Consider the following 24,377-nt stretch of genomic DNA (forward strand, 5'->3'; position numbering starts at 1 on the left):
ACAAAGTGAAAAGTACGAGTAATTGAATCCAGAATCAGAGAGATAGACTCTCTCCATCTATCTCCAACTGTCGGGTGTGTCCTCATGATATCATTCCACATATTTAAACTGCAGGAAACCCCCATAACAATAAGCCGCCGCCTGCTTAAAGGGTCACTTCAGGTTTTAAAGGTGTGGCTAAAATGAGGCGGTGACGCAGCCAGAGAGAAAACATATGGATTCAGTAACGTAACAGAATCTACACCAGCTGTAGTCTGTGATATACTGAGAACATGATTGCCACTTTATTTTGATGTTCCACAGCCTTTTTGTGTTGCTTTGCAAAACGTTCACTCTCTCACACCAAAGCCCACAGAGAAAAACAGTCATTTTACATCACAGACACACAGCGAGTTGTTGATCCACTGCTGCCTCCATCGTCAAGTTCAAGAGTTATTTTGGGACTTCAGTGTTTGAAATCCTTTGTTCAGATTCACGTCAGTGGCACAAAGTCACCACACGAGGCAGCAGCAGAGCAGCAGCTACTGTGACTGTGTGAGCTAAAAATGGTGATTTTCTCTATGGGCTTTGGTGTGGGAGAGTGAGCGCTTGAAAGTCGTTCAGTAAAAAGCTGTTTTATGATGAAATACACAAGAAAACATACTTTTAAAATATATATATGTGTATACATGTACAGTATATATATATATATATATATATATATACATATACATATATACACACACTGTACATATATACACATACATACATATTATGTTTTGAGCTGTTGTTAGTTATGAGTTTTGATATCAGTAAAAACAACTATGTCAACTGTAATCAATTTAAATAAATAAACTATAACTTAAAAATAAAAAGGTCCTGGTTTAGTGCAGAAAACACACTTTCATGGTTGTAAAGATTTGTGTGTTTGACGCCACGTCACCTGTAGAGTTGTGGACAGGACATCTTCAGCGAGGCAGAGGAAAGTCCCAGTCTGCTGCTCTGGTTCCTTAACTTAGTTTTCCTCACCAGGTCTTTGACTCGGCCCCAAGTGTGGTTTTCACTCTGCTACACAAGAGAGACAGAGAAGAATTTACACAAAACTCAAGCTCAGAAATCAAGTTCTATCTGTGGGCGCCACTGTCTCCGTAGATCTGAGGTTGTAGATGAAAACAGGTGATCTGTGGACGTCCAGCATCCATCTGCCGTTCAACGCACACTCGCTCAGAGACAACATCTATTTAAAACATCACACCTGGTTCAGATACTGTTTCTCCTCCACAGTAAAACTAGCACACCTTAAATGCACCATGTGCTAAAGTGATCCACAGTGTGTTATTGCTAGAGTTAGGACATTTACTGTGGGGAAAAAAGGACGTTTAAAGCTCTATCTGTAACTCCTTATATGATTTTTGAATGGGTAAATGAATCATTTCCATTTTATACATGTTATTTAACTCATATTTGCATAAATCTGAATTAAAAGGTTGGGAAAATTCAGTAAATCTTTTTTGGGGACCCCAAATAATCCCCCATGACCCATATGTGGGCCGCAAACCAGTGTTCTGACTAAATATTATGTTTTTGTGTGTTTTTCTTCGACCGGATTGCAACACTATTTACGCAGGTTTTTGGAAATTTGAATAAAATAATGTTCTATTTTGTTATTCTAATCAAATGTACACGACCCATCTGTGGGCCCTGAACCAGTGTTTGGGAATCGATTAAAAAGAGAGACAGAAGAAAAAATCTGAACAAATAATTTTCTTCCATCGATTTATCTTTACATTTTTGGACAATCTGTTGCAAAGGGTGCGGCTACTTCCTGTCAAGACTATTAATGGGAGTTTTTAAGTTTGTTTTTTGTAGTTATTCTTATAAAATGTAGACGTTCTGGGCTGAGGGTAACAACAGGGACGTGGAACAAACTCAGGTGTTGACGACAAACATGGGACAACAGTGTGAAAAGTTTCAGGGAAACTAAAAACAAGTGCATTGTCCAGGCTCAACAACAGGATTTTTTGCCTCATACATAAAATAAGACAAAAATGATAAAAAACATTGCAGCACGTGCACATGACTCACCCTTCGCTGGGGGTAGGAGAGCCTCTCGGCGCTGTCCCCGAGGCAGCGGACCTCCCCCTCAGTGGAACTCCTCCCGTTCAGGCTTCTCCTCCACAGTGGGATCGATGTCAAACTCTCGCTGCTCACGTCTGAAACGTTAATAATAATGTGTGTGTGTGGGAGAGTTTGCTTACAGGGTGAGGCACGTTTGACACAAATGTTGTACAGTTCACTTAAAAATGATAAATCACGACTTTAGAAGAAGAGTTGATGAAGGTGCTGACACGTTATTCTGCATTTTCCGTCCAGCTGACTGCGCTCTGTTCACTCAAAAGACAGGCAGTGAGGACAGAAAAAGACACTTTAATAGCTTAAGTTTACAGTATCATAAAAACTTTATCTTATCATTAGACAGCCTTTTTTTTTAAGTTCGTAAACTGCTGACTCCCCCACACCAAAGTCCATAGAGAAAATCAGCGATTTAAACTCGCTGGCACACAGGAGCTGCTGCTCTGTCGCTGCCTCGTTCGACTGTTTTCTGTCACTGAAGTGAATCCAAACAAAGTATTTCAAAAGCCAAACTCACAAAATAACACAATTAAACTCACAGACGGAGACAGCAGTGGATCAACAACTCCTGAGTGACGTGATGTAAAATCATTAGTTTTCTCTATGGACTTTGGTGCAGGAAGCATGAGAGGTTTACAAAGAGACTCTTTAAGAACTTTATTTCCTGTTGGAAAAAGCTCAGTTATACTAAGATTTAGTAGCAGATATATTTGAAATGAGCTCTTTGGCTTTTGGACATCTTTTAAACTTTGTTTTAGTTATTTTTTATTCACTTCTTTTACTTTTTGTCTTTCTGGTTTCATTTGTCTTTTGAAATTTGGTGTTTGATTTGACTCTTTTTTATAAATGTGTGTTTGTTTGTTTGTTTTTCAAAGGTGCTATGTGAATAACTTTGCTTTTGTTGTTGTTGTTGTTGTTGTGTCACCAGCAGTGTACAGCTGTTTGGTGACAGCGATGAACTCCTCAATCATTCTCGTAACCAAAAAAGAGGTCTTGACCCTCTTCAATCCAGGAAGCCAGTTTCACTCAAACTGGGTTCAGGCATGAACGCGCAGACTTTTCAACTTGTTAACCAAAGCAAACGAAAAGGTTTGATGTTTTTCCTTTTTTTGGTTTGGTTTCTGTTCATCCTTCCCTTCACCTCTGCCATGTCCACAAAAACACCCCCCCCCATCACATGGACTCTGTTTCTACTACTCCTGGCAGCAACAACACCCCCAAACACCACCATCTCTTCTTTTATTCTCAGTTAGATAAGAAAAGCCCTGAAGTCATGCTTCAGCTGTGCCTCATGTTTTGGTCAGGAAAGTCAACCAGAGCCAAACTGAACCGGCGTTAAGGGTTGGGTCATACTTACGTACCACGTAGGGGAGCCACTGCTAACTTCTCATATGGTCCACACAGTACCGTGGAAATTGGGCAGATAATTAAATGTATGTAGCTCTGACCTTCATGGATCAGATGCAACTGGAGACCAGACCTTTGTTTATCACGTGTAACGCGCCGCAGGATAAGAGGTCTGTCTATTTTCTAGAGGAAGAGGAGGAGTGGATAATTCTGTGTCATCAAGCAATCGTGGCTTAAAATGCTCAGATTAAGTGCTGCCAATTGGTTATCACCAAAACTGTAACATACACCGGGAAACCCAGATCCAGAGAAAGCCAAAATCCAGTTCAAAGTCCAAACAGTAATCCAGAGAGCAGGCGAAGTGGTCAAAAACCAGGCAAACAAATCTGGGAAGGGCAAAATCCACCCCTATAAATACACAGGTTGACTGGGTGGAAACTACAGGGGGCGTGGTCAGGTAAATGGCGGGAAAAACCAAACAAAGGCCAAGAACAGGAACAGGAAGTGGTAAAGGTGAGTACCAAAATAAAGCAAACACAATCAAGACAAGATTATTTATTATTAAACTTACTATTAGTCACATGAGGTTGACCTTTTCACCCCAAAAGTTTAAGTTACCATTTCTTCACCAGTTCTGAGAACGACATAACATTATTCTGGATCAAAGAGTGATCCCTTCAGAGGGTCTGATGCACTTTAAGGCTCATTTTTAAGTAAAACATGTTTTCAGAGTTTGAAAATGAACTTTCGCCCCCCAACTTTAAAAAAGAAATCCAAATGTCACGTATGGTATGAAGAAACAGTCACTCTAAACCCAAACCCCGATCCAAAAAACACAACAGAAACACCCTTAATCCTGTTTTTCAATCTGAAATATCCACCTGTTTCTATGGAAACAACCCAAACCATCCAAGGATGGCATATGGCAGCTTAAATCTCTGCAGCACATTCAAGCCTAAGCAGATCTCCCCTCTCCACTACACCTCACCAGGGCCCCTCTTCTCCCCTTACTCCTAAGCCTCTCTTCCAGATCCCGTTTCCTGTTCATCAGAGGAAGAACCGAGGCATTCCAGAGTCCACGGGACATTCTGTGTTCCCGTCAGGATGCCAGGAATTCCGCCCAGGTCCCACTCCGGTCATAATTCCATCTTTCCCCCCCGAGGGACCACTGAGCTGTTGCTCACCTTTTAGGCAAAACACAGCTGTAATGATAACATTTAGCAGCGTCACCTGGAGCGTGGATCTGATAACAAGGAAAACCCGTGGGGGCTGATCCAGGTTCAGGTTGTGAAACACGAGCGCTGCCTGCGTACAGAGCCTCTTAGATTCATGTCAACACTGAAATGAATGTGTTAGGTTGTGTGCGTGTGTGTGTTTGTTGACACATCCCACCTGAGCAGGTTATTAACCAGCAATTAAACGCCAAGGGTTAATTAAAGGGTGGTTTCAGTGACCTTCGGGTCGGACTCAGAGAAACTGAATCTGTGGCTGTGTCCACACTGCTACGTTTTCATTTCAAAATTGCTTTTACAAAAACATTCTGAATGAGATTGACGACGTGTTGGTGGACATTTTTCTGGTTTACAGCTGATTTAAAACTGATCAGAATCAATCAGGACATAAAGTTAAGGTCCCGGTGTGGATGTCCAGACGAAAATGCAGTTCCAATTTTCAAACTAAGGCCAAAGGACTTTGAAAACAGAAATGTTCGTCCTTTGTTTTTTAAAAATAATTCAGTCCGCATGCACTTCATCTTCATTTGCATGAAAACCTGCTGTTAAATCCAGTCAAAAGTTAGCAGATATAACTGTAACTGTAGAGCCTTGTTGGCCAATCAGAAGACATCTCTGCTTCTAACTGTAGACAAACAACAATAGTCAAAAGCATGAAAACCTTGTCCAAGTACATGGACATCCTTGGACCTCCTAACCCGAATCCATCTTCAGAACTGAAGAAAACTCTTTGATGAGACAAGAAACCGCTTTAGCTTCATTCAACCAAGTTCAGTTTCCTTCATCTAACTCCTGAAGATCCCTTCAAGATATGAACACAACAAGATGATGATGACATGAGCATTACTGTACCTGTGGTTGGTATGAGAGGATGCTGGGTGACCTCGGGGATGGTGGACAGGTCAGAGAGCGTCCCGTTCAGGGACGGATATTCACTCCTGGAGAGTCTCTTCTGAACGGGCTGGAGGACGAGACCGGCAGCTCCACAGATGCACTGCTGCTGGACAAACTCCTACATGAAGACAAAGATGATAAAAACAAACCAGCAGTTGAGTATTACATTATCCATCCGTCTATTTTCTACCTCTTAATCCTCTACTTGAGGGTCATGGGGAGCTGGAGCCAATCGTAGCCGACATAGGGCGAAAGGGCGGGGTCAGACCCTGGACACGTGGCCCGGTGCCAACAAACAGAGACAAAACAACCATTCACTCTGAAGTGTGAGTGTACAATTAACCTCTGTGTGGTTTTGGACTGTGGGAGGAAACCTCAGAACCTGGAGAAAACCCACATTCACACGTTAACGGTCAAACCAGGATACAAACTGGTAAGGCTACAATTCACTGCTCCAATATGTGACCCTTATAACATCATCATCATTCTCTGTTGTTTTTAATCACTATTTGATGGAAAATCTTTAACCATTCCTTATATTATTTTCACTCGTTGGGGCTAATGAAGACAAACTCTCCTTCTTATGAAGACGTCACATACTGGCAGGTGAATTAGCGCCACCTGCTTGTAGAACAAAGGATAATCGAAGTCTTTTAACTATATAAAAAAAGATATATGCTTATTTAAAGGTAAATAGTGCAATGCCTGTTTTTGTGAATTTTTGTTTGACAAACGTTCAGTTTATTTAATTTTATTTTTTTTTTACATCTCGCATTGATAAAGCAATTGAAATGATGATGTAACTTAATTAAAAAATGACAAATAAAGACAGATTGAAATGATTCAGTCATCGCCGTGTGTGAGAAAGGTGAAAGTGGCTGTTGTAGTAATATTTAGTGATCTGTCACATTTTAACCAATTTCTCTTGCATTTCTTATCCAAACAGCGTCAAAGTTGGAACTCCACACAGTGGTGCCCCGAGCGAGTCACCTGCCAAGTTTGAAGCCTGTCAGTCAAACTATCTGACAGTTACGTGATCAGGAGACAGACATTTCTTGCATTTATAGATGGATACGTGTAAAACACGTGAGTGTGAGTGTTATGACATCACCTGCACAAAATATACGCAACACGTGTGTTCCCACGGAATGGAATAATGTTTATACTGTCGTTCACCCACTGATACAGGAGAAAAACATAGAAAGTCGTCCCAATTTCTGTCAAAACATTCCTCCTTCTCTTTTCTGCCTACGTTTCACCTCTTTTACCTTTTCCCTACTGTGGAGGCAGCGGAGTAAAGGGCCTCTACGTCAACACACACACACACGTTTCCCCTCCTGATATCAGCACAGCTTTCTTACATAACAACCGTTCATTTGTATTCTTCAGGATCATCGGGGGAGGACGACGCCGTGGCACAGTCACGGTTCATCACATTTGTTTTTGTTAAACCTCCAGATTTTTAAGGACCACAAACGCCTCACAGATTCCAGGGGTTTTGTTTTTTTTCTACTGCAGAAGCGACGAGTGGAAGCACAGCTTTTTAAATAATAAAAGATTATGCCTTTATTTGACACTGAAATCTGTTTAAGCTTGTCTGCCATGGTTTTTTACAGCCATCTCAAGAACTGTATGAATTAAATGTATTATTATTGTTATTATTCATAAGAGAATTGCAGGTGTATTCTTATTTGTGAACAGCCTATGTTAGCAGATATTTGAGTTTTTGATTAACTCTGTCTTTGTCTGATTCATTTTCTAGTTATTTCGTGCACCTTAAGAATATGTCTGAGACTTTATTTCACATTTAGACGGACATTTTCTGGCTGAAAACTATGGTTTGTAAAACCACTCTCTCTCCCATATCAAATTCCATAGAGAAAATCAGTGATTTTAGCTCATGTTGACACAGGAGCTCCAGGTCCACTGCTGCCTCGTGTGGTCACTTTGTGCTACTGAGGTAAATCCAAACAAAGGTTTTCACACCAAAGACACAAAATAACACGTATATAAAAGTAGAAGTGGATCAACAACTCCTGTGTGCTGTGATGTAAAATGGATGATTTTCTTTGGTGAAGGGGAGTGAGCAGTTTACAGAATGACACAAACTTAAGTTTCCACATGGAAGAAGCTGTTAAACAGTGAGATAAAAAGCAAATATATTATTATTTACATATCGCAGACACACAGCAGTGGACTTTCAGAGCTGTTGTTTTGTCCTGTTTCCAGCTGTGACTGTGGAGCTGATGTCACTGAAAGGTTCATTCAGACGGTAATTCAGTTCGCTTTTCTTTCCCTTCTTTTCATGTGTCACAGTCGCGTCACGTTGGGGAGAAACTCACAGCGGGGATTAAGACGGGAGAACGGCTGGTGTGGTCCAACACATTCAGACATGTGCAGCTTTGATGATGACATATTTACTTTAAGAGTCAGTCTACAGTATTAAACGTGACTGTTACTCACCTAATAAACTGCAGCTAGAGCTATTTTTAAAGCTGTTATGATTGATGTAATGATTTATGGAGTTGATATGGGTGTTTTTACGAGTCGTGACGTTGATCCTTCTCTTTCTTCTCTTTCTCTTTGGCCTGGTTTTTCTTTAAAAAGCTTTGAAGTTGTGGACTTCTCTGGGGAAAAACTGACGACGCTGGTGTCCGTTCAGGATTTTGTGAAGATCCTATTGCGCCAGTGCCTCTATTAAAACGCTCACTGATATGATGACTTCTGGTTCTACGGCAGAAGATAAAGGACCACGTTCACATTAGCTCCTCAATCAAAATAATCAAAATCTACAATGTCATGATGTCAATCTTGATTTTTCAGCTTCTGAAATGTGAATATTTTCTGTAGACAATCAAAGATTTGTAAAACTCTGCCCCTCAACAGAAGAGAAACTAATCTCTGGCAGAACCAGACTCAAAGGTGTGCAGCATCTGCCAAGACAGGTTGTGGTGAAAGGAAAATGGAAAATGACACTTTTCTAGCAGTGTCTTTTGAAATTATACAAACTAATTTTGGTGAGAAAGAGTCACAAGATAATCAGAATATGGTTGAGTTTAGGTATGGGTGACTTTTTATGACTTTTTTTCATGTCACGGCGGTTTCACAGAGCCGTGCTATGACGACTCCGCCCACGTTGAGGAGGAACTATGAAGTCATGGAAAACCATACCAGACCAAGTCCATTAGAACCATTAGAACCTGACAGAACATATGTGAAGAACCAGTCGCTCACCTCTTTGGCCTTTGTCGTCCTGTTCTCCTTCTGCAGAGAGCAGATGTGTCTCTGCAGCCGCAGGTTTGTCTCCTGGAGTTGACCGATCTTCTCCAGCAGCTGACAGATGTGCTGCAGGTAACCAAGACCTGAACCCGGAGCGCTGGAGCTCCCGGTCTTTGCCTGGACCAACAAACACAAACAAACCACAATCAGAATGAAGTGGTGCAGTCAAGTATGAGCGCACGGACGAGGAATCTTGTGACTTCATCACTCTGAACTTTCACATAAAGATAAGAAAAACCAAAGTTAACCAATGGAACAAAGACAAAACATCAACGCTGGATAAGTCAAGTCAGGTTTACGAAATAACAGGTTATATACATACAATGTGTAGAATATAAAAATATAAAAAGAACAAAATATACAGTATCTACAAAACTACAGCTGAATATACAGTTTACACATACTTACAATGGTACTGCAATTATTCATATCAACTTTTCTTTATTTTAACTTCATTTTGTGTATTTACCTTTTATATTTATTGTACACTAGTGCATATAATGGCCAGTAACAGTTGAAAAATCACACTTTTACTATTTTTAAATGTTCTAAACCTGTGTGCTTTAACTGAATAACATTAATATCCTACACGTGCCAACTTTTATATCTTCTATTATTGCCATAATATTCATTTTACCTGCTCTTTAACAAGAGACAGAGAAAACACATTTAAAATTTAAATGAATACATGTACATATCTTATCTTGACGTGTGTACGTTTATTTCACTCACTCCAGGTTTTTATTAGTTTTATTAGAGTTTGTCCTTTAAATGACTTCTGCACTATAATCTGAGGAAAGTAGGTCAGTAGTATCTTTTCCCCGCTGACAGGTAACATCAAGGAGACTTCTTGAAACTATCTGTTACATTCCTGTCCTGCACGAGAGCGATCACTCACCTGTGACTCTGCCTGAGGTTAACACATTTTTTCCTTCCTCCTTTTTTTATTTGGTGAAAGTTTCTCTGTCGTTTTATGAAGAACTCAAACATAGTCGCACACTTACTTTATCTCACTGCTACACAGCATTTTTTTTTTACATTAAATACAAGTTTTGCAAACGTTTCCCTCTCCCACACCAACACCCCATAGACTAAATCAACATATTACTTCACCTGGACACAGCAGCTGCTCTACTGCTGCCTCGTGTGGTGACTTTGTGTCACTGAGGTGAATCCGAATTCAATTTTTAAAACACAGAATTCACAGAATAACACATGTGGATTTACTGGTGGAGGCAGAAGAGGATGGATAACTCCTGTGTGCTGTGATTTAACAATCTGTGATTTTCTCTATGGGGTTTGGTTTGGGACAGAAAACACTTTTCGGAGGGAAAAGGTGAGAAAAAGTGCGAAATAAAGTTTATTTTTATGATTTTGTAGAATGGTGAGTGGTTATAATCTAATTGTAGTTATCAGGAAAGGGTCTGTCATTAAAACAATACACTGAACTAGGCCTTTAAAGGCAAATTAAGAATTGTGAAAATCACATACACAAGCATATTTGATTGACGGGTCGATTCCCAGCTGTGTTTGAACAGCTGTGTGCATAGATTTAAAGATTAGATGTTTGGATTTATCTTGGATAAATACATTATTATTATTATTCATGTAAAAATCCAGTTTCGTGACTTCATGAGGAAATTTCACGTGTCTGAATATTCACATGAACGCTGACCTCGAGTCCAGGAGAAGCAGATTTTGCAGCAATTTAGTGGGAAAAAAGGGAAAATTTGAGGTCAATATTTATCCGTTCCCTCAACATTCCTGAAAGGATCCCAACAAAAGCCGGACGTGAGCGCGGGTCAGGGTTTCTTTGGCCTCTTTCCTGTGCTGCTCACACTGAAACTGCAGTCAGGCAGCAGCTGATTGGAAACACGGGTCAAACAATGGTGCAGCAGCCACAACAGGCTGAGGTTCTGACATCACACACTTCCCACACACACACAGACACACACACACACGCACACGCACACGCACACACACACACACACACACTCTTGACCGTGAACTCTTTCCCACACGACTCTTGTAGAGATGACACGTATGTAAGTGCTTGTAAAGATATCTGATCAGAATCTGATTTCCCTGAACCAAATGTTCACATTATCTATCACAAGTGATCAGATCCACATTGACATCGTCTCGTCTTCCCACGTGGATTTGTTGTAGTTACAGACCTGTATGGAATTATACTTGTGTCAGTATTAAACAGAAATGAAGCACAAAATCAAAAATACACAGGATTTACTCATTCAAAATGATTGTATTTTATTTGTCGTGAAAAGTTTTTGTTTGCAATGATTGGAATTTAGTGCTTGCGCTCCAAACTTTTCTGTGCGCCGTGGTCATTTGTTTGATTATGACCAAATATGGGTGGGGCTTAGGAAGCTGCCTGCTGATTGGCTACTGAGTTTTGGACCGACAGCTCAATGGACGTGGAAGTAGACACGGGTTTGGACTCGCTGTCCGTTTGGAACTCGTTCCCAAAAGGTTTTCCTCACTGACATCTGACAAGATACTTAATTGTAAATGTAATAATTCAAATAATTCAAATAAGTCTACTGAGCTGTTGCTCCAAAACTCAGTAGCCAATCAGCATGCAGCTTCATAAGCCCCGCCCACATTTGGTCAGAATCGCAAACAAAAAGCGCAAAGAACAAGTTTGGAGCACAAATTCAAAAAGAGTTGTGAAATTTGGATCATTGCAAAGAAAAAGTGTATTTTCAAACAAATAAAATACAAATATTTCTGAATGATTAAATCCATGTTTTATTTGCAATTTGTGTATTTTTGATTTTGGGGTTCATTTTGTTTGCTCACTTCCTAATGTGTTGTAGTGTTGGACTCCTGGGGGAAGACATTTAGAAATCTTACATGAGCGACTGAGACGTTCAGATTAAAATAAATCTATAAAAAAAAATTTAATTCCAATCTGAACAACATGCAAAACCACCTGTGCATGTGGTTTAAATCAACTTTGGAAAAATTGGATCTCATGTCATTTTTTAGCTGGATATCTGGATACATGCAATTTAAATAAGACCTGAGTGTATAAATATTTCACCCAGATTGGATTATTGTAATAATCCAGAAAGCTGCTGCACGTTAATCTAACATTAGTCAGGTGGAAACTGTCGACTCCTCACAAACTCTGGTCTAAGTCCAGGTCTCCAGAGCTGCTGCTGGTTTATCGGTGGCTTCTTTAGATAAGGTCGTGCAGGAGACGACCCTCACTTCCTCTGGAGTAGTTGTTGATGGGTGGTTTAGGGTTTTTTTGAGGGGGTCGGTCCATCAACAAGAAGCCGCTCTGGCTGAGTCTGCGACGTTATCAGGGGCTGAGACTGATCTTATCCACGGCCCCACAGAGACCAGTGAGTGATCCACAGCCAGGAAACCAGAGTGGGATTCAGAATGTGTACACACACACACACACACACACACACACACACACACACCCTGCTGCACTTCCGCTGAGTCAAGGCGCAGTAATGTGGAAGTGAGTGAGGTCACAAAGACGTGAAACGTAGCGTGAGGGTAATTCTTCAGCGTTGGCACGAACGCTCGTAGGTGAAACATTAGCGACTGACGTCAGATCACAGACATCTTTGACTTTTCCAAAAGATAAAACGGAGCTTCATGAGCGAGAAGGAACCACAGCAACTGTTATTTATCTGAACGTCATTTGTTTACGTTGTGTTTAAATCAGTTTCTTCATCAAAACTCCACTTTTAACAGGAAGAAAATCTCTGGAAGAACCAGACAAACATGTGCAGCCATGTGCCTAGGCCGGTGGTGGTGAAAGGAAAAATGTCGTCACTGGAAGAATTACATTACATGTCATTTAGCAGACGCTTTTATCCGAAGCAACTAACAAGGGAATTTAGTACAACCTGCCAGGGGTGGAGTCAAACTTATGACTATGAAGTCTTTTGCATACAAGGTACCGGTCTTAACCACTGAGCCACTCCATCCCAGAATGAACATGAGCGACCAACGCTGAACTGTAGATCAGGTAAAAACACTGACGATCAATGTTTCACTCACAGACACTGACGATCAGTGTTTCACTCACAGACACTGACGATCAGTGTTTCACTCACAGACACTGACGATCACTGTTTCACTCACAGACACTGACGATCAGTGTTTCACTCACAGACACTGACGATCAGTGTTTCACTCACAGACACTGACGATCAGTGTTTCACTTCACTTCATCACTCACTCACAGACACTGTGACGTGTTTCACTCACAGACACCACGCATCAGTGTTTCACCTACAGACACTGACCATCAGTGTTTCACTCACAACACTGACCATCAGTGTTTCACTCACAGACAGACATCAGTGTTTCACTCATGTTTGACACCGACGATCAGTGTTTCACTCACAGACACTGACGCATCAGTGTTTCACAGACAGACCATCATTCACCTACAGACACTCATCAGTGTTTCACTCAGACACCGACGCATCAGTGTTTCACTCACAGACACTGACGCATCAGTGACGACACCGACGGTTTCACTCACAGACACTGACGATCAGTGTTTCACTCACAGACAGACATCAGTGACTATCAGTGTTTCACTCACAGACACTGACGATCAGTGTTTCACTCACAGACACTGACGATCAGTGTTTCACTACAGACACTGACGATCAGTGTTTCACACAGACACCGACATCAGTGTTTTCACAGACACTGACGATCAGTGTTTCACTCACAGACACTGACGATCACTGTTTCACTCACAGACACTGACGATCAGTGTTTCACTCATAAATCTTTTTTTCTTTTGATCCTCAAACTGCTCCAAAAAAAGAAATTTTCCACTTCAACCTCGTCCAGTCAAATTTCTCAGCTTTTGTGTTCGTGTTTCCCCTTCGTTCACTATCAACATCCAGGATCGCCATGGTAACCAAAGCCCCCCCACCCCACCCCCGTGGATGTTTCCATTATCTTTGTTGCATTCAAAATACTCCCCCCCCCAACATGACAGCGTTGGAGAGGAATGAGGCTCCAGATGTGAATCCAGAGCGGGAGGAGAAGGAGGAGAAGGAGGAGAAGGTCACGTACACACTGATTTTCTCTCAGCCTGACACGCGCACACACACACAGACAGACAGACAGACAGACAGACAGACAGACAGACAGACAGACGTCAGAACAGGAAGATATTGGTTTGATTTGGTTTTAGCCACAATTTACATATTTTATGCCAGTTCATCAAACAAGTTAAAACAAAGTTTTTGACATTTTTACATTTTTTGACATATTTTGTTCTCTTATATTAAAATTTTGTTCTACAAAGCTATAACTGTTTGGAAATATAAATAAAAACTCTCACTCTTTCAGACCAATAAGCTCCTGAACCCGTAAACACTTCAATTCAGATTTCAAAGTAAAGAAGTAAACAAGCAGCAATGAAGCTCTAATGAAGTCTGAGTGTGAGACGAGACACACGCGGCTAAACAGCTCCATATGATCACTGTCGCTGCCTAATGTCACAAATATGACAGCTGTGCTGCATCAGAACCTTCAGATTTGTGTTGTGTGAGATTAATAAAATCCTTTCTTCTGCTACATATACATATACATATACATATATATATGTATATATATATATATTTATATATATGTATATATATATATACATATATATATATATATATATAATATATAAGGGGAATATTAAGGGGGATAAGGCTACGACGTAAGTGAAAGATATCCTGATGTGTTTTCTCACTTTATTTCACTGTTACACAGACTGGAAACGGACGTTTGCGTTGTTGTGTAAACTATTCACCGCACACCAAACCCCATTGAGAAAATCAACGATTTTTACATCATGTCACTCAGGAGTCACCGATCACTGCTGCTTCTTCAGTTTTACTTTCATAATTAACTAATTATGGTATCTTGTGAATTCAGGGTTTAAATCCTTTATTTAGATAAATAAAGAAGTGACCTAAATTTACCAAATGAGGCAGCAGCAGACCAACACTTCCTGTGTAACCAGGAGCTAAAATCACTGATTTTCTCAATGGGATTTGGTGCAGGAGAATTTTACAAACTTCACTTTACAGCATTGTTAAAGGCATAAACATATTGTTAAGATAAGGTGGAGTTAAGAAACCTCAAGTTTTAATAGGTGAGCCCTTTGCTACGTGGCTAAAATCTGGGGGCAGCAGGGCGCATGCACAGCTCAGGCAGGTGACTCTGTGTCTGCACCTCATACAGACACAATCTATCCTTTGAACGACAGACAAAGAAGTGCAGAATGTGGGTGAACTCAGAGAAAGTCCTCACTGATCACATGTTTGAATCCAGTGAATACGACACAGGGAAAGGAATCACATTATTAGCTGCGGTGATAAGTGATGATTCTAACGTTCTGGGGGCCACGCCGCCGCCGCCACGCTGTCACTGATGCACTCCTCAGGTCTGACATGCTGTGCTCCTGAAAGCTACTGCCTACATACCATTACAGTACCTCGGCGAGGGCCCCAGGGAGCCATCAAAGGGCCTTTATCTGGCTAAAAATGTGAGTTATTTGAGATATTTGACACCTATTTGATGCATCCAGGTAGGGCCGGCGAGCTCTGAGGCCGCTGCAGGCTCCAGATGAGAGCAGCCGGCGGTCAGCGACAGTATCGCCAGAGAATATCTGTCAGTCCCTCAGCGCAGATGAACAGGTGCTGCATGACATGTGCAGGTTCCTGAAGAAAAGCAGCCACGCACTGTAACACACGACTCCACCCACGACTCCACCCACACCAGAGCTGAGGAGAACGCTTTCATGTTTCAGTGCCAGCAGAAATGAAAGTCTTGTCTCCAGAAAAGGTCTTTATAGAAAAAGAGATGGAGCTTTTAAATGCATGAACTACATTGTTGGTTCATATTTTGTCTATGGAGTTTGGTGTGAGAGAACACGTGGTTTACAAAATGACACATCATCTTACATATCTTAACATTGTCTAGATATCATAAACTTACATTGATGTTCATTTTTTCAGGTGTTTTGTGATTAAAATCAGTTTTTTATAAATATAACGTCACTTTTCTAACCTGTTGAACTCAGTCTTTCAGACTCTGTTTTCACACAATTTGTCCGCGTCAAGTTGAAAATTGAAGGCTTGTCAGTCTCATAGCGGCGGTAATGAAAGACAGTGTTAAGACCCGACTCTGATATTTCCAGGAACATCAAACGGGTGATTATGACTTTGCAGCTTCCACAGCTGTCAGGTGCTCGCTCTCTGTAGCCCCCATGCTTTGATCTCCCTCGTTCGTTCTTTTTGGATGTGGGTGAGTGAAAGAACTCTCTTTTTTTATTTTCCTGTAACATGAATGAAACAAGTCTGCGCACGTCCTCATGAATGAGTACAGGTGTATGTTTCATGTTTCGTGCAGAGTCAGACGTCAAAACACAGACGTAGACTCAGACACTGTTTTTTTACTGTATCCTAATAACATGTTTAAGTCTTTATCTCACTGTGAAAAAGCATTTTCTGACTGGAAACTGAAGTTTGTATGACGCTCATCCTCTGCACCAAACCCTATTGAGAAAGTCATCGATTTTACACCACAGTGCACAGGAGTTGTTGATCCACAGCTGCCTCCAAATGTGAGTTCAACTGTGTTATTTAGTCACTTTAGTGTTTGAAATTCTTTGTTCACATTTACCTCAGTGACACACACTTACTGAAATAGGCAGCAGTAGACTAACAACTCCTGTGTCTCTATGAGCTTAAAGTGTTGATTTTCTCTATGGGGTTTGGTGCAGGAGGTTTACAAAGAGACATTGACTTTAGCTGTTATATATTGTAGTGGATTTTAGTGGCTTGTGGTTGGTGTTTGCGTTGGAACCTCAGAGAATCACACTTCAAACTTCAGTTTTAAGACTTGTTAGGGTTCAAATTAAATCTCTAAAGTTCTATAACATCTCAAGTCATGCAAATGTGCTGGAGCATGCGTCTTAAGAGAAGAACAGATGTTTCATCTCACTTACCTTGTTCAACTTGCTTAATTTGCATTTGATAAACTGTATGAACAGCAGAAAATGGGTGATGTTGTAGTTTTTACCTCACTGAGTCTGCAGCATTCATCCATGTAGTCCTCCAGGCTGTCACTGGTGGCGCTCTTCCTCCTGGCCATCGCGTCATCTCGGTTTTCTGCCAATGATTGTTGTCCACACCTGATTTCCTCTGTGCAGGTGTTTTGAGTTACTGTCCTGTTCTCCTCAAGCTCTTCAGAAATCTCCTCATCTCCTTCAGGACTGTTTCCTGAAGATCTGCACTGCTCTCCATCTCCATGAAGGTCTTCTGTCTCAGCTGTTGAACACAGTTCCTCTGAACGTATCGACACATCGTCCTGATCCTCCGCCTCTGCCTGTTTCATCTCAGAGGTCTGAGCTTGTTCATCGGGGAGAGCGTTGGGGTCGGAGGTCAAGTTGCAGGAGAGGAAGGACGACTCCCGACTGTGGACCACAAAGCTCTGCTCGGAGCCTGTCGGCGTGGACGGAGAGTTGGCTCCGCTGGGGAGATCCACTCCAGAGTCGTCGGACTCAAACTTATACAACCTCGGCAGCTGAGAGTCTGAGAAGACGCCGGGCAAGAATTCAGATCCCGCGTCCGTTTGAAGCTGCGTTGGCTTCTCGTCCAGATGGGAATTCACCTCAGGGGTCGGGTTGTGGTCGCGTGAGACGTCCTGCTCCGACGACCCAGAGTCAACGGACGTCAGGAGCTTCTCGTGGAAGTTAGTGAAGAACTTCATTTTCGTCAGGACGACCTCACTGTCCAACACGGCGTCTCTGTCTCCTTTCCCTATAAAACAGATTCAAATAAAACGTTTAGGAGTTAAGAGAAGGTCTAAACACAATGGACACAGAACAAGAGAGTAGGAGGATCGCAGCAAAGGTGAAAGGGAATGTCTTCAAGACGGCAGTGAGACTGTGAGATATGATGTGTGTTTTAGAGACAGTGGCACTGGAGGCGCTGGAGCTGGAGGAGGCAGAGTTGGAGATGTTGTTGTGAGTGACCGGGATGGACAGGGTTAAAAAATGAGAGGATACGGTTCGGTTTGGTGCAGCATGTATGGACAGTTGGTGAAACAGACTATGACACAAGAGAGAGGACAAGATGATGGAAAAATCAAGTTGTCTAATCCGATTAACGTCAGAATTCTGGCTTTTCTATTAAGAGTTCACAAGTGGCTTTAATCCTCTTTCATAAATAAGACGTACAATATAAATAACAGAAATGCAAAAACGTTCTTGCATGAGACGTTTCTTGTGTGAGGAACAGACTCCCTCATCTGCATAAGTGACCTGTTCTCAAACCAGTCAGAACACCCTGAAATACCACAGCTTCAGCCAAAAGTCAAGCACGCAAAGAGTCTTCAAGGGTCTGCCAGACTCCACCCATCGTCCCAACAATAGTAAGTTATATAATCGCTGGCTAATGTAGAGCTGTAATTAATTCTGAGAGCTTTCTAAGAACAAAGTGAAAAGAACCCGCGGACGTGCTCAGGTATTCCAAACACTCCGTCAACGTCCGTTGACGTGTCTCTGGTCCTGGTCCAGGCTTCTCCGGCATTAATGGCCCTCGCGCACCATCAGAGAGAACGTCTATCACGACACGACTGGATGTTTGAGTGAAACCCGGGGAATGGGTGTTCATGTAATAACCTGGAATACCACAGGATCCACACAATTTGTCATTGTCCTCTGCAGCTTTGATCCGACGCTCCTGTTAAGATCAGGACTCGGAGCAGGACGACGCGTCCTCTCCACTTTCCCCCGCGCGGGCAATCTGATATGTCCAGCTGTCAGTCAAATTACAATTTCTTCCCTTTCAAGAGCTTTGAATTTTAAGAGCATATCCCACAGGAGACTTGGGGGGGAGGGCGGGTGAGGGGCGGGGGCTGTGATTAAACCTGAAAGCTTTTCCAGCACGTACTCGCAAAATAAAACAGTTCCTCGTTGTGGGGTGAACCTCGCAGATGATGATGATGATGATGATGATGATGATGATGATGATGCCAAGACAAATATGAGATTAAAAGTCGCTCTTTGAAGCGTCAATACTGGTTTTCCTCCCCGAGGAGGAGAGAGAGTCGTCGGCTGTGAGAAAGTGAACAAACGTTGGATGTTTTTGGCCGAAACGCAGCCAAAGCAACACGGAGGTGTTTGTGCACGTGTGTGTGTGTGTGTGTGTGTGTGTGTACACGAGGACGTCCACTTCCTTGTGTGTGGTTTACAGGAAGCAGACAGGATGTTGATATTGTGATGGAGCGAGAGAGTGTGTGTGTGTGTGTGTGTGTGTGTGTGTGTGTGACTCACAGAAACAGGATGTCAGCTGATTGAAAACGACGATTGAAGGAAGAGTTCCTGACTTTGATTTCTCACGTGCGAGAATTCTACTATTTACACAAATGTCCAAAGTTTGAACTCTTTCTAAAAATGTTATCCATTATTATCCGTGTTTGAAGAAATGTCTCGATACACGAAACAAAAACAACTGTAAAAGCTGTAGTTTAGGTCCCAGGCCTGTATGTGGCGCTGTATCACTGCCACAGACAAAGACATGGAACGTGTGAAATCTCACTGTAAACAAACAAACAAAAACAAGAGCAAAACTCAGGTTTGTAGAAGTCATTTTTATGTCCGCACCTTTTGTCACATTCAATTCTTTGTGTTGTGTGTAAACGTACAATTTGTCATTTGAAACTCTACTTATATCTGTTTGTGACTTTAGATTTTAGTTTGATTATAATTGGGACGACTCGTTTACTACGTCGTACTTGATCAGACACAGCGACAAACATGTGTTAAAGACGACGTGGCAGAAAAGCTCTGCAAGTTTAAGCCTCTAACAAAAGCCCAATGAGCTTCGATCAAAACTGATTATGCCTTTACTTTCATGTGGACTCTGTCATGCCCACAATGGTCACATGTCCTTTCATTGTTGAAACAAAATGATGTGGTGAGTAAATCCACATCACGTCCAGAATCTTGGCGACAGAATTCACACACTGGAGAAATGTATATTTTTAAACAAAGCTACAACCTGGACATGTAATAACACAAACATCAGCCTCTCCGCCCGTTATTTTCACGTGTCAGCACATCTTTGACGTGTCGAGCTCTCAAAATAAATCCTCTCTTCATGTGAGCTGGAAAACACTTTTCCTGTTTTTGCCAAACCCTGAGGAAAAAAAGAAACAGTCGAGACCAGCGCAGACCTTTTTCTTTTTTTCCGCTGAGGTCATAAAGTTATTGTTTTTCACCGTTACCTCACTGTGTGTGTGTGTGTGTGTGTGTGTGTGTGTGTGTGTGTGTGAACTCACTAAAGTCTAAATGAGTGTTTACGTCTCTGAGACAGAAACCGTGTTTAAGCCTCCGCAAAGTCACTGTCGTGTTCTGCGATTAAGAGTCAACGACGGCAGAGACGGAGACAGAAAAGACGTGAAAAACAAAATGTTTCCAGATGACGGAGATAGGAAATAACCCATGGGATTATCTGCACAAATCCAAAGTGATGAAGTGCTGATGCTGCATGTTCTCTGTATATCTGTACATCTGTTGATGTCATTTTCTGATCCAAAGGTCATGTTTTTAAGGCTGAAAAGCGTTTGTTGACATCGATGTGTCACCTTGATTGAAAGGATTTTACTGCTACAACTTCATCTCACTGATAAACAGCCTGTTCCTCATGGAAAATACAGGAGCCGTCCTCATCTGAACCAGAGAAAATCACAGATTTAAGCTCACAGGGACACAGCAGGTCAACTTCTGCCTCGTGTGGTCAGTTTGTGTCACTGAGGTGAATCAGATTGATAGATTTCAAACTCAGACGTTACACAAATAACCAATGTTAAGAAAGTGATGGGGCAGACGTGGATCAGGAACTCCTCTGAGTTTGGTGTGGGAGAGTGAGTGGTTTACAGAGCAAGACAAATTTAAGTTTCACTTTTTGAAAAAGAAAAGCTGTTTGATGGTGAGATAAAGCTGTGAAGTCGTCCACATATAATAAACTACCCTTACATCACTACACAACACGACACAACAACCGAATAATTACTTCACCAGGACCTTTGGCTCCAAAATCAAATATGTAAAACATCAGCAGTTCAAACAAACTCTAGTTTTTTAAGTCTTAACTCTCCGGGCTCTACTGTCCTGTGAAACAGCCACAGACAGGGAGGAGGAGGAGGAGGAGGAGGAGGAGGAAGAGGTTGTGCTTTAATTACACACTGTGAAGTTATTTGGCCAACTCAGCCGCGTAATCCGACGCCGTGCTATTGTGACACAATCCCTCGTCCTTCCCCCTCGATCCTCTCCACGCAAACACCTTCAGCTGGACAGGTGTCGCCCTGATCCAGCTGCTCTCATCCCTCCCTGAAAACAACACAAACACATCTCTATCCTGTAATTGTCTCCGCGGGCTGACTCGGGCTATTTCCAGGTCTCTGGGACTCGACAACATATAATTAAAGACAATCTGTCTCACCTCTCCTCCGCCTCAGGAGAGGTCGTCCCTAAGACTCTAAATACGTCCTCCAGTCATTTCCCGTCGTATTCCAGTCACATTCCAGGCGTCTGAGTCGCTCAGGTCAGAGTTTCAGAGGTAAAGGTGAGGACGGTGAGAAAAAGGCAGGTGACTCTGTCGACGTGAGAATGACTTTCTAAAGCTGACGCAAAGACGGCTGAAGGGCAAACAGCGACGTTGTCCCGTGATAAGAAGCAGCCGGCGGGTGTTAGGAAGTCAAAAAAAAGAAAGAAAGAAGGTGATTCATTAAAGCTATAAATGCAGCACAGGTGTAAACAGAGGTTAAACCTGGTTTCAGGCCAAATGAGCCAGATGTCACGTGAAAGGAGAGAAGAGACGAACATATTCACGAGGCCTTTGCACAAATAGGGCTGCAAAACTTTCCCATTTATTCCTATGGAAAGTTTCCAAGTTCTTCCCAAACTGAAGTTCCCTATCCCATGGAAAACTTCCACTGGGAAGATTTCCACCCCTTTGAAACCCAAGTGGCAACACAAATAAATATCAAGTAACTAAACCAAACAACAAACGATAAGATAAGGGGAAAAAACACTCTTTTATTTACAATGAGCTGCACTTATAATCTGCTGTGACTGTCACATAGTTTGATTCAAATCTTATCTCATTGTATTTGTATAGCGTCGAAATATAGTAAGAAAAGAGAAGAGAGAAAACCCCACAAACCCCATAAATCTCTGGCAGAAGCAGATTCTAAGATGAGCAGCATGTGCCTAGGCCGGTTGTGGTGAAAGGGAAAAAATAGGGGACAGAAAAGGAGTCAGCATAGTTCTGAATCAGTCATGAAAGTGAAAGTGTGTCTGCTCCGAGCAGCAGCACAGAATTATCGGACTGTAAAGACGTTGTATACGTCAAATATCCACCGACAATGAGAAGCTCAGTTCTTCACATTTCTGAGAAAAAATCTTCACTTTAATTCCTCTCCACTTTTATTCATCTGCATTTTAATCCCATTTTAATCCCAGACCCTTAAGACCCTTGAGACATTTTTTAAAACGGCCACTGAGGCTTTCTTCTTTAAATCCAGGTTTATTTTCTCATGTACTTATAACTCTTTTAAAGCACTGTACATTATTTTAATAGTTTTATTCTGCACGACCATATTTCATGCTCTATTATCTAATTTATGATTATTTCTATTTTCTGTTCTGTTCTCTTTGATTTGCATTGTGTTTTGATCAAATTGTGTGTTTTAATGTTATTTATTTTTAATGTAAAGTTGTTACTGTGCATCAGACCAAGCTCATGGGTCGTAAATGAACATTTACATTGTGAATAAACAAAGTTATCAGCTCATTTCAACAATTTCCTTCATCTCTGATGACGTATCATGATCAATTATGACTTAATATACAAAATATTTCTTACATAATGTACGTTTGAGGTGGTGAGAAACTGATTTGGAGAGGAAACAAAAACACGACGCCCACCCACACTGGATGTAACTGAGGCCGCTGTGCATGAATGATTCTAGAGAAAACATATATACAGTATGTATAACTGGAAAACATTGCATCAACTAAACAAATATATGCACGAGCACATTCCAGAAAGAAAGGAACGTGATAAACATCGCAACTCAAACGCAACGTTCGTCAAACAATCGCGATCCCAACAACACACACAATCCCTCACTGGTTTTCTGAAGCAGCAACAATTCCAACCTGTAACAGTCACTCACTCACAACAGTGAGTCAGTTCATTAGAGTATGTTCACTGTTTCACTGTTATGATTAAAAGAACACAGAACGGGAGGCGAACACTATGATTAATCCCAGTTTATCTGGCTCTGTCAGCTGTCCGCCCGCTGAGAACACAAAAACAGCTACTGTTGCTGCAAAAATATTTTCGCTCACTTTGTTTTCACACCTACATAAACACACACCTCCCTTTTTTAAGTCTTGTTTTCCTTCCTCTTTTCCCCTTTGTTCAACCATTTTTGTGACAAATTCAATAAAAAAAAAAACAGAATCCCATAGAGAAAATCAGCGTTTTTAGCTCACGGCGACTCATCAGCTGCCGCTCTACTGCTGCCCCGTGTGGCCAGTTTGTGTCACTGAGGTAAATCAGAAAGACGCATTTCAAATGCCGAAATCATAAAATAATACATGTGAATGTACTTATGGAGGCAGCAGTGGATCAACAACTCCTGTGTGCTGTGATGTTAAAATCACTGATTTTCTCTATGGGGTTTGGTGTGAGGAAAAAAGAGCAGTTTACAGAGAAACTTACATTTCCTGTAGAAAAAGACATATTTTAAATATAGTTTTTGACTAATCATGTGTTTTCTGATGGGTTGATCACTCAAATATATTCCCATTAAATTTTGGTAGCACCGATTACGGATTACGTAGATTACGTAGCAAACAGTAGTTTATCTCAGTGACGTCTTAACGAATCAGGATGAATTTTGTCAGGTTTATGTAAAATGGTAATTGACACAAGCAGGTAAACTTCTACACAGATCCAGAAGGTTCTTGTGGATCCAGTGGATCAAAATGTCTGATGCTGAGATACAGCTCCACTATCATCTACCCCTGTCATTCCATTTGGCCTCGTCTCTCAGCACGTGGTCCAGTCTGGACCCCACGTTCAGGACCATGTAGTCCCTCAAAGACGACACCCAGATTTCTTCTCTTTATCAGAGTTAAGAGGCCCAGCTTTACTATCACAAACCATTAAGATAAGACAAGAATGTGCAGGAGCACAGACTTCTTCTTCCTCTTCTTCTTATTCTTAAACCTCACATCACTTCTGATTCCTGAACTGTTCCTAACTGATCTGTGACGTTTAAAAGAGATGAGGAGAGTTAAGTCAGAACAGAGAAAAGCAAAGACGGATAATAAATCTGAGCCATACTCACTAAATCCAGCTTAAGTCGGAATTAATATGCAAATGTTCTTTTAAAACAAGGTTTTAGGTAATCAGGAATATTCATCTA

At 41.5% G+C, this 24,377-nt stretch overlaps 1 protein-coding gene across 3 annotated transcripts in view; it reads right to left on the bottom strand.

Annotated features, from left to right (window-relative positions):
* The window catches only part of si:ch211-250c4.3 (uncharacterized protein LOC100535981 homolog), a 33,730-nt gene that overhangs the window by 5,437 nt on the left and 3,916 nt on the right, over positions 1-24,377 (bottom strand). For 2 of the 3 annotated variants that reach the window (XM_044046434.1, XM_044046433.1), the window contains exons 2-6: positions 16,953-17,692; positions 8,820-8,981; positions 5,544-5,703; positions 2,065-2,192; positions 923-1,047 (exon numbers count right to left, since the gene is read on the bottom strand). In XM_044046434.1, coding sequence (XP_043902369.1) covers positions 923-1,047; positions 2,065-2,192; positions 5,544-5,703; positions 8,820-8,981; positions 16,953-17,692 — 1,315 coding nt within the window. The remainder of the gene's footprint in view (positions 1-922; positions 1,048-2,064; positions 2,193-5,543; positions 5,704-8,819; positions 8,982-16,952; positions 17,693-24,377) is intronic. The other variant, XM_044046435.1, reaches the window with a different exon arrangement.

The sequence above is a fragment of the Solea senegalensis genome, linkage group LG15 (assembly GCF_019176455.1).
Source record: "Solea senegalensis isolate Sse05_10M linkage group LG15, IFAPA_SoseM_1, whole genome shotgun sequence".
In the NCBI taxonomy this organism is placed as follows: domain Eukaryota; kingdom Metazoa; phylum Chordata; class Actinopteri; order Pleuronectiformes; family Soleidae; genus Solea; species Solea senegalensis.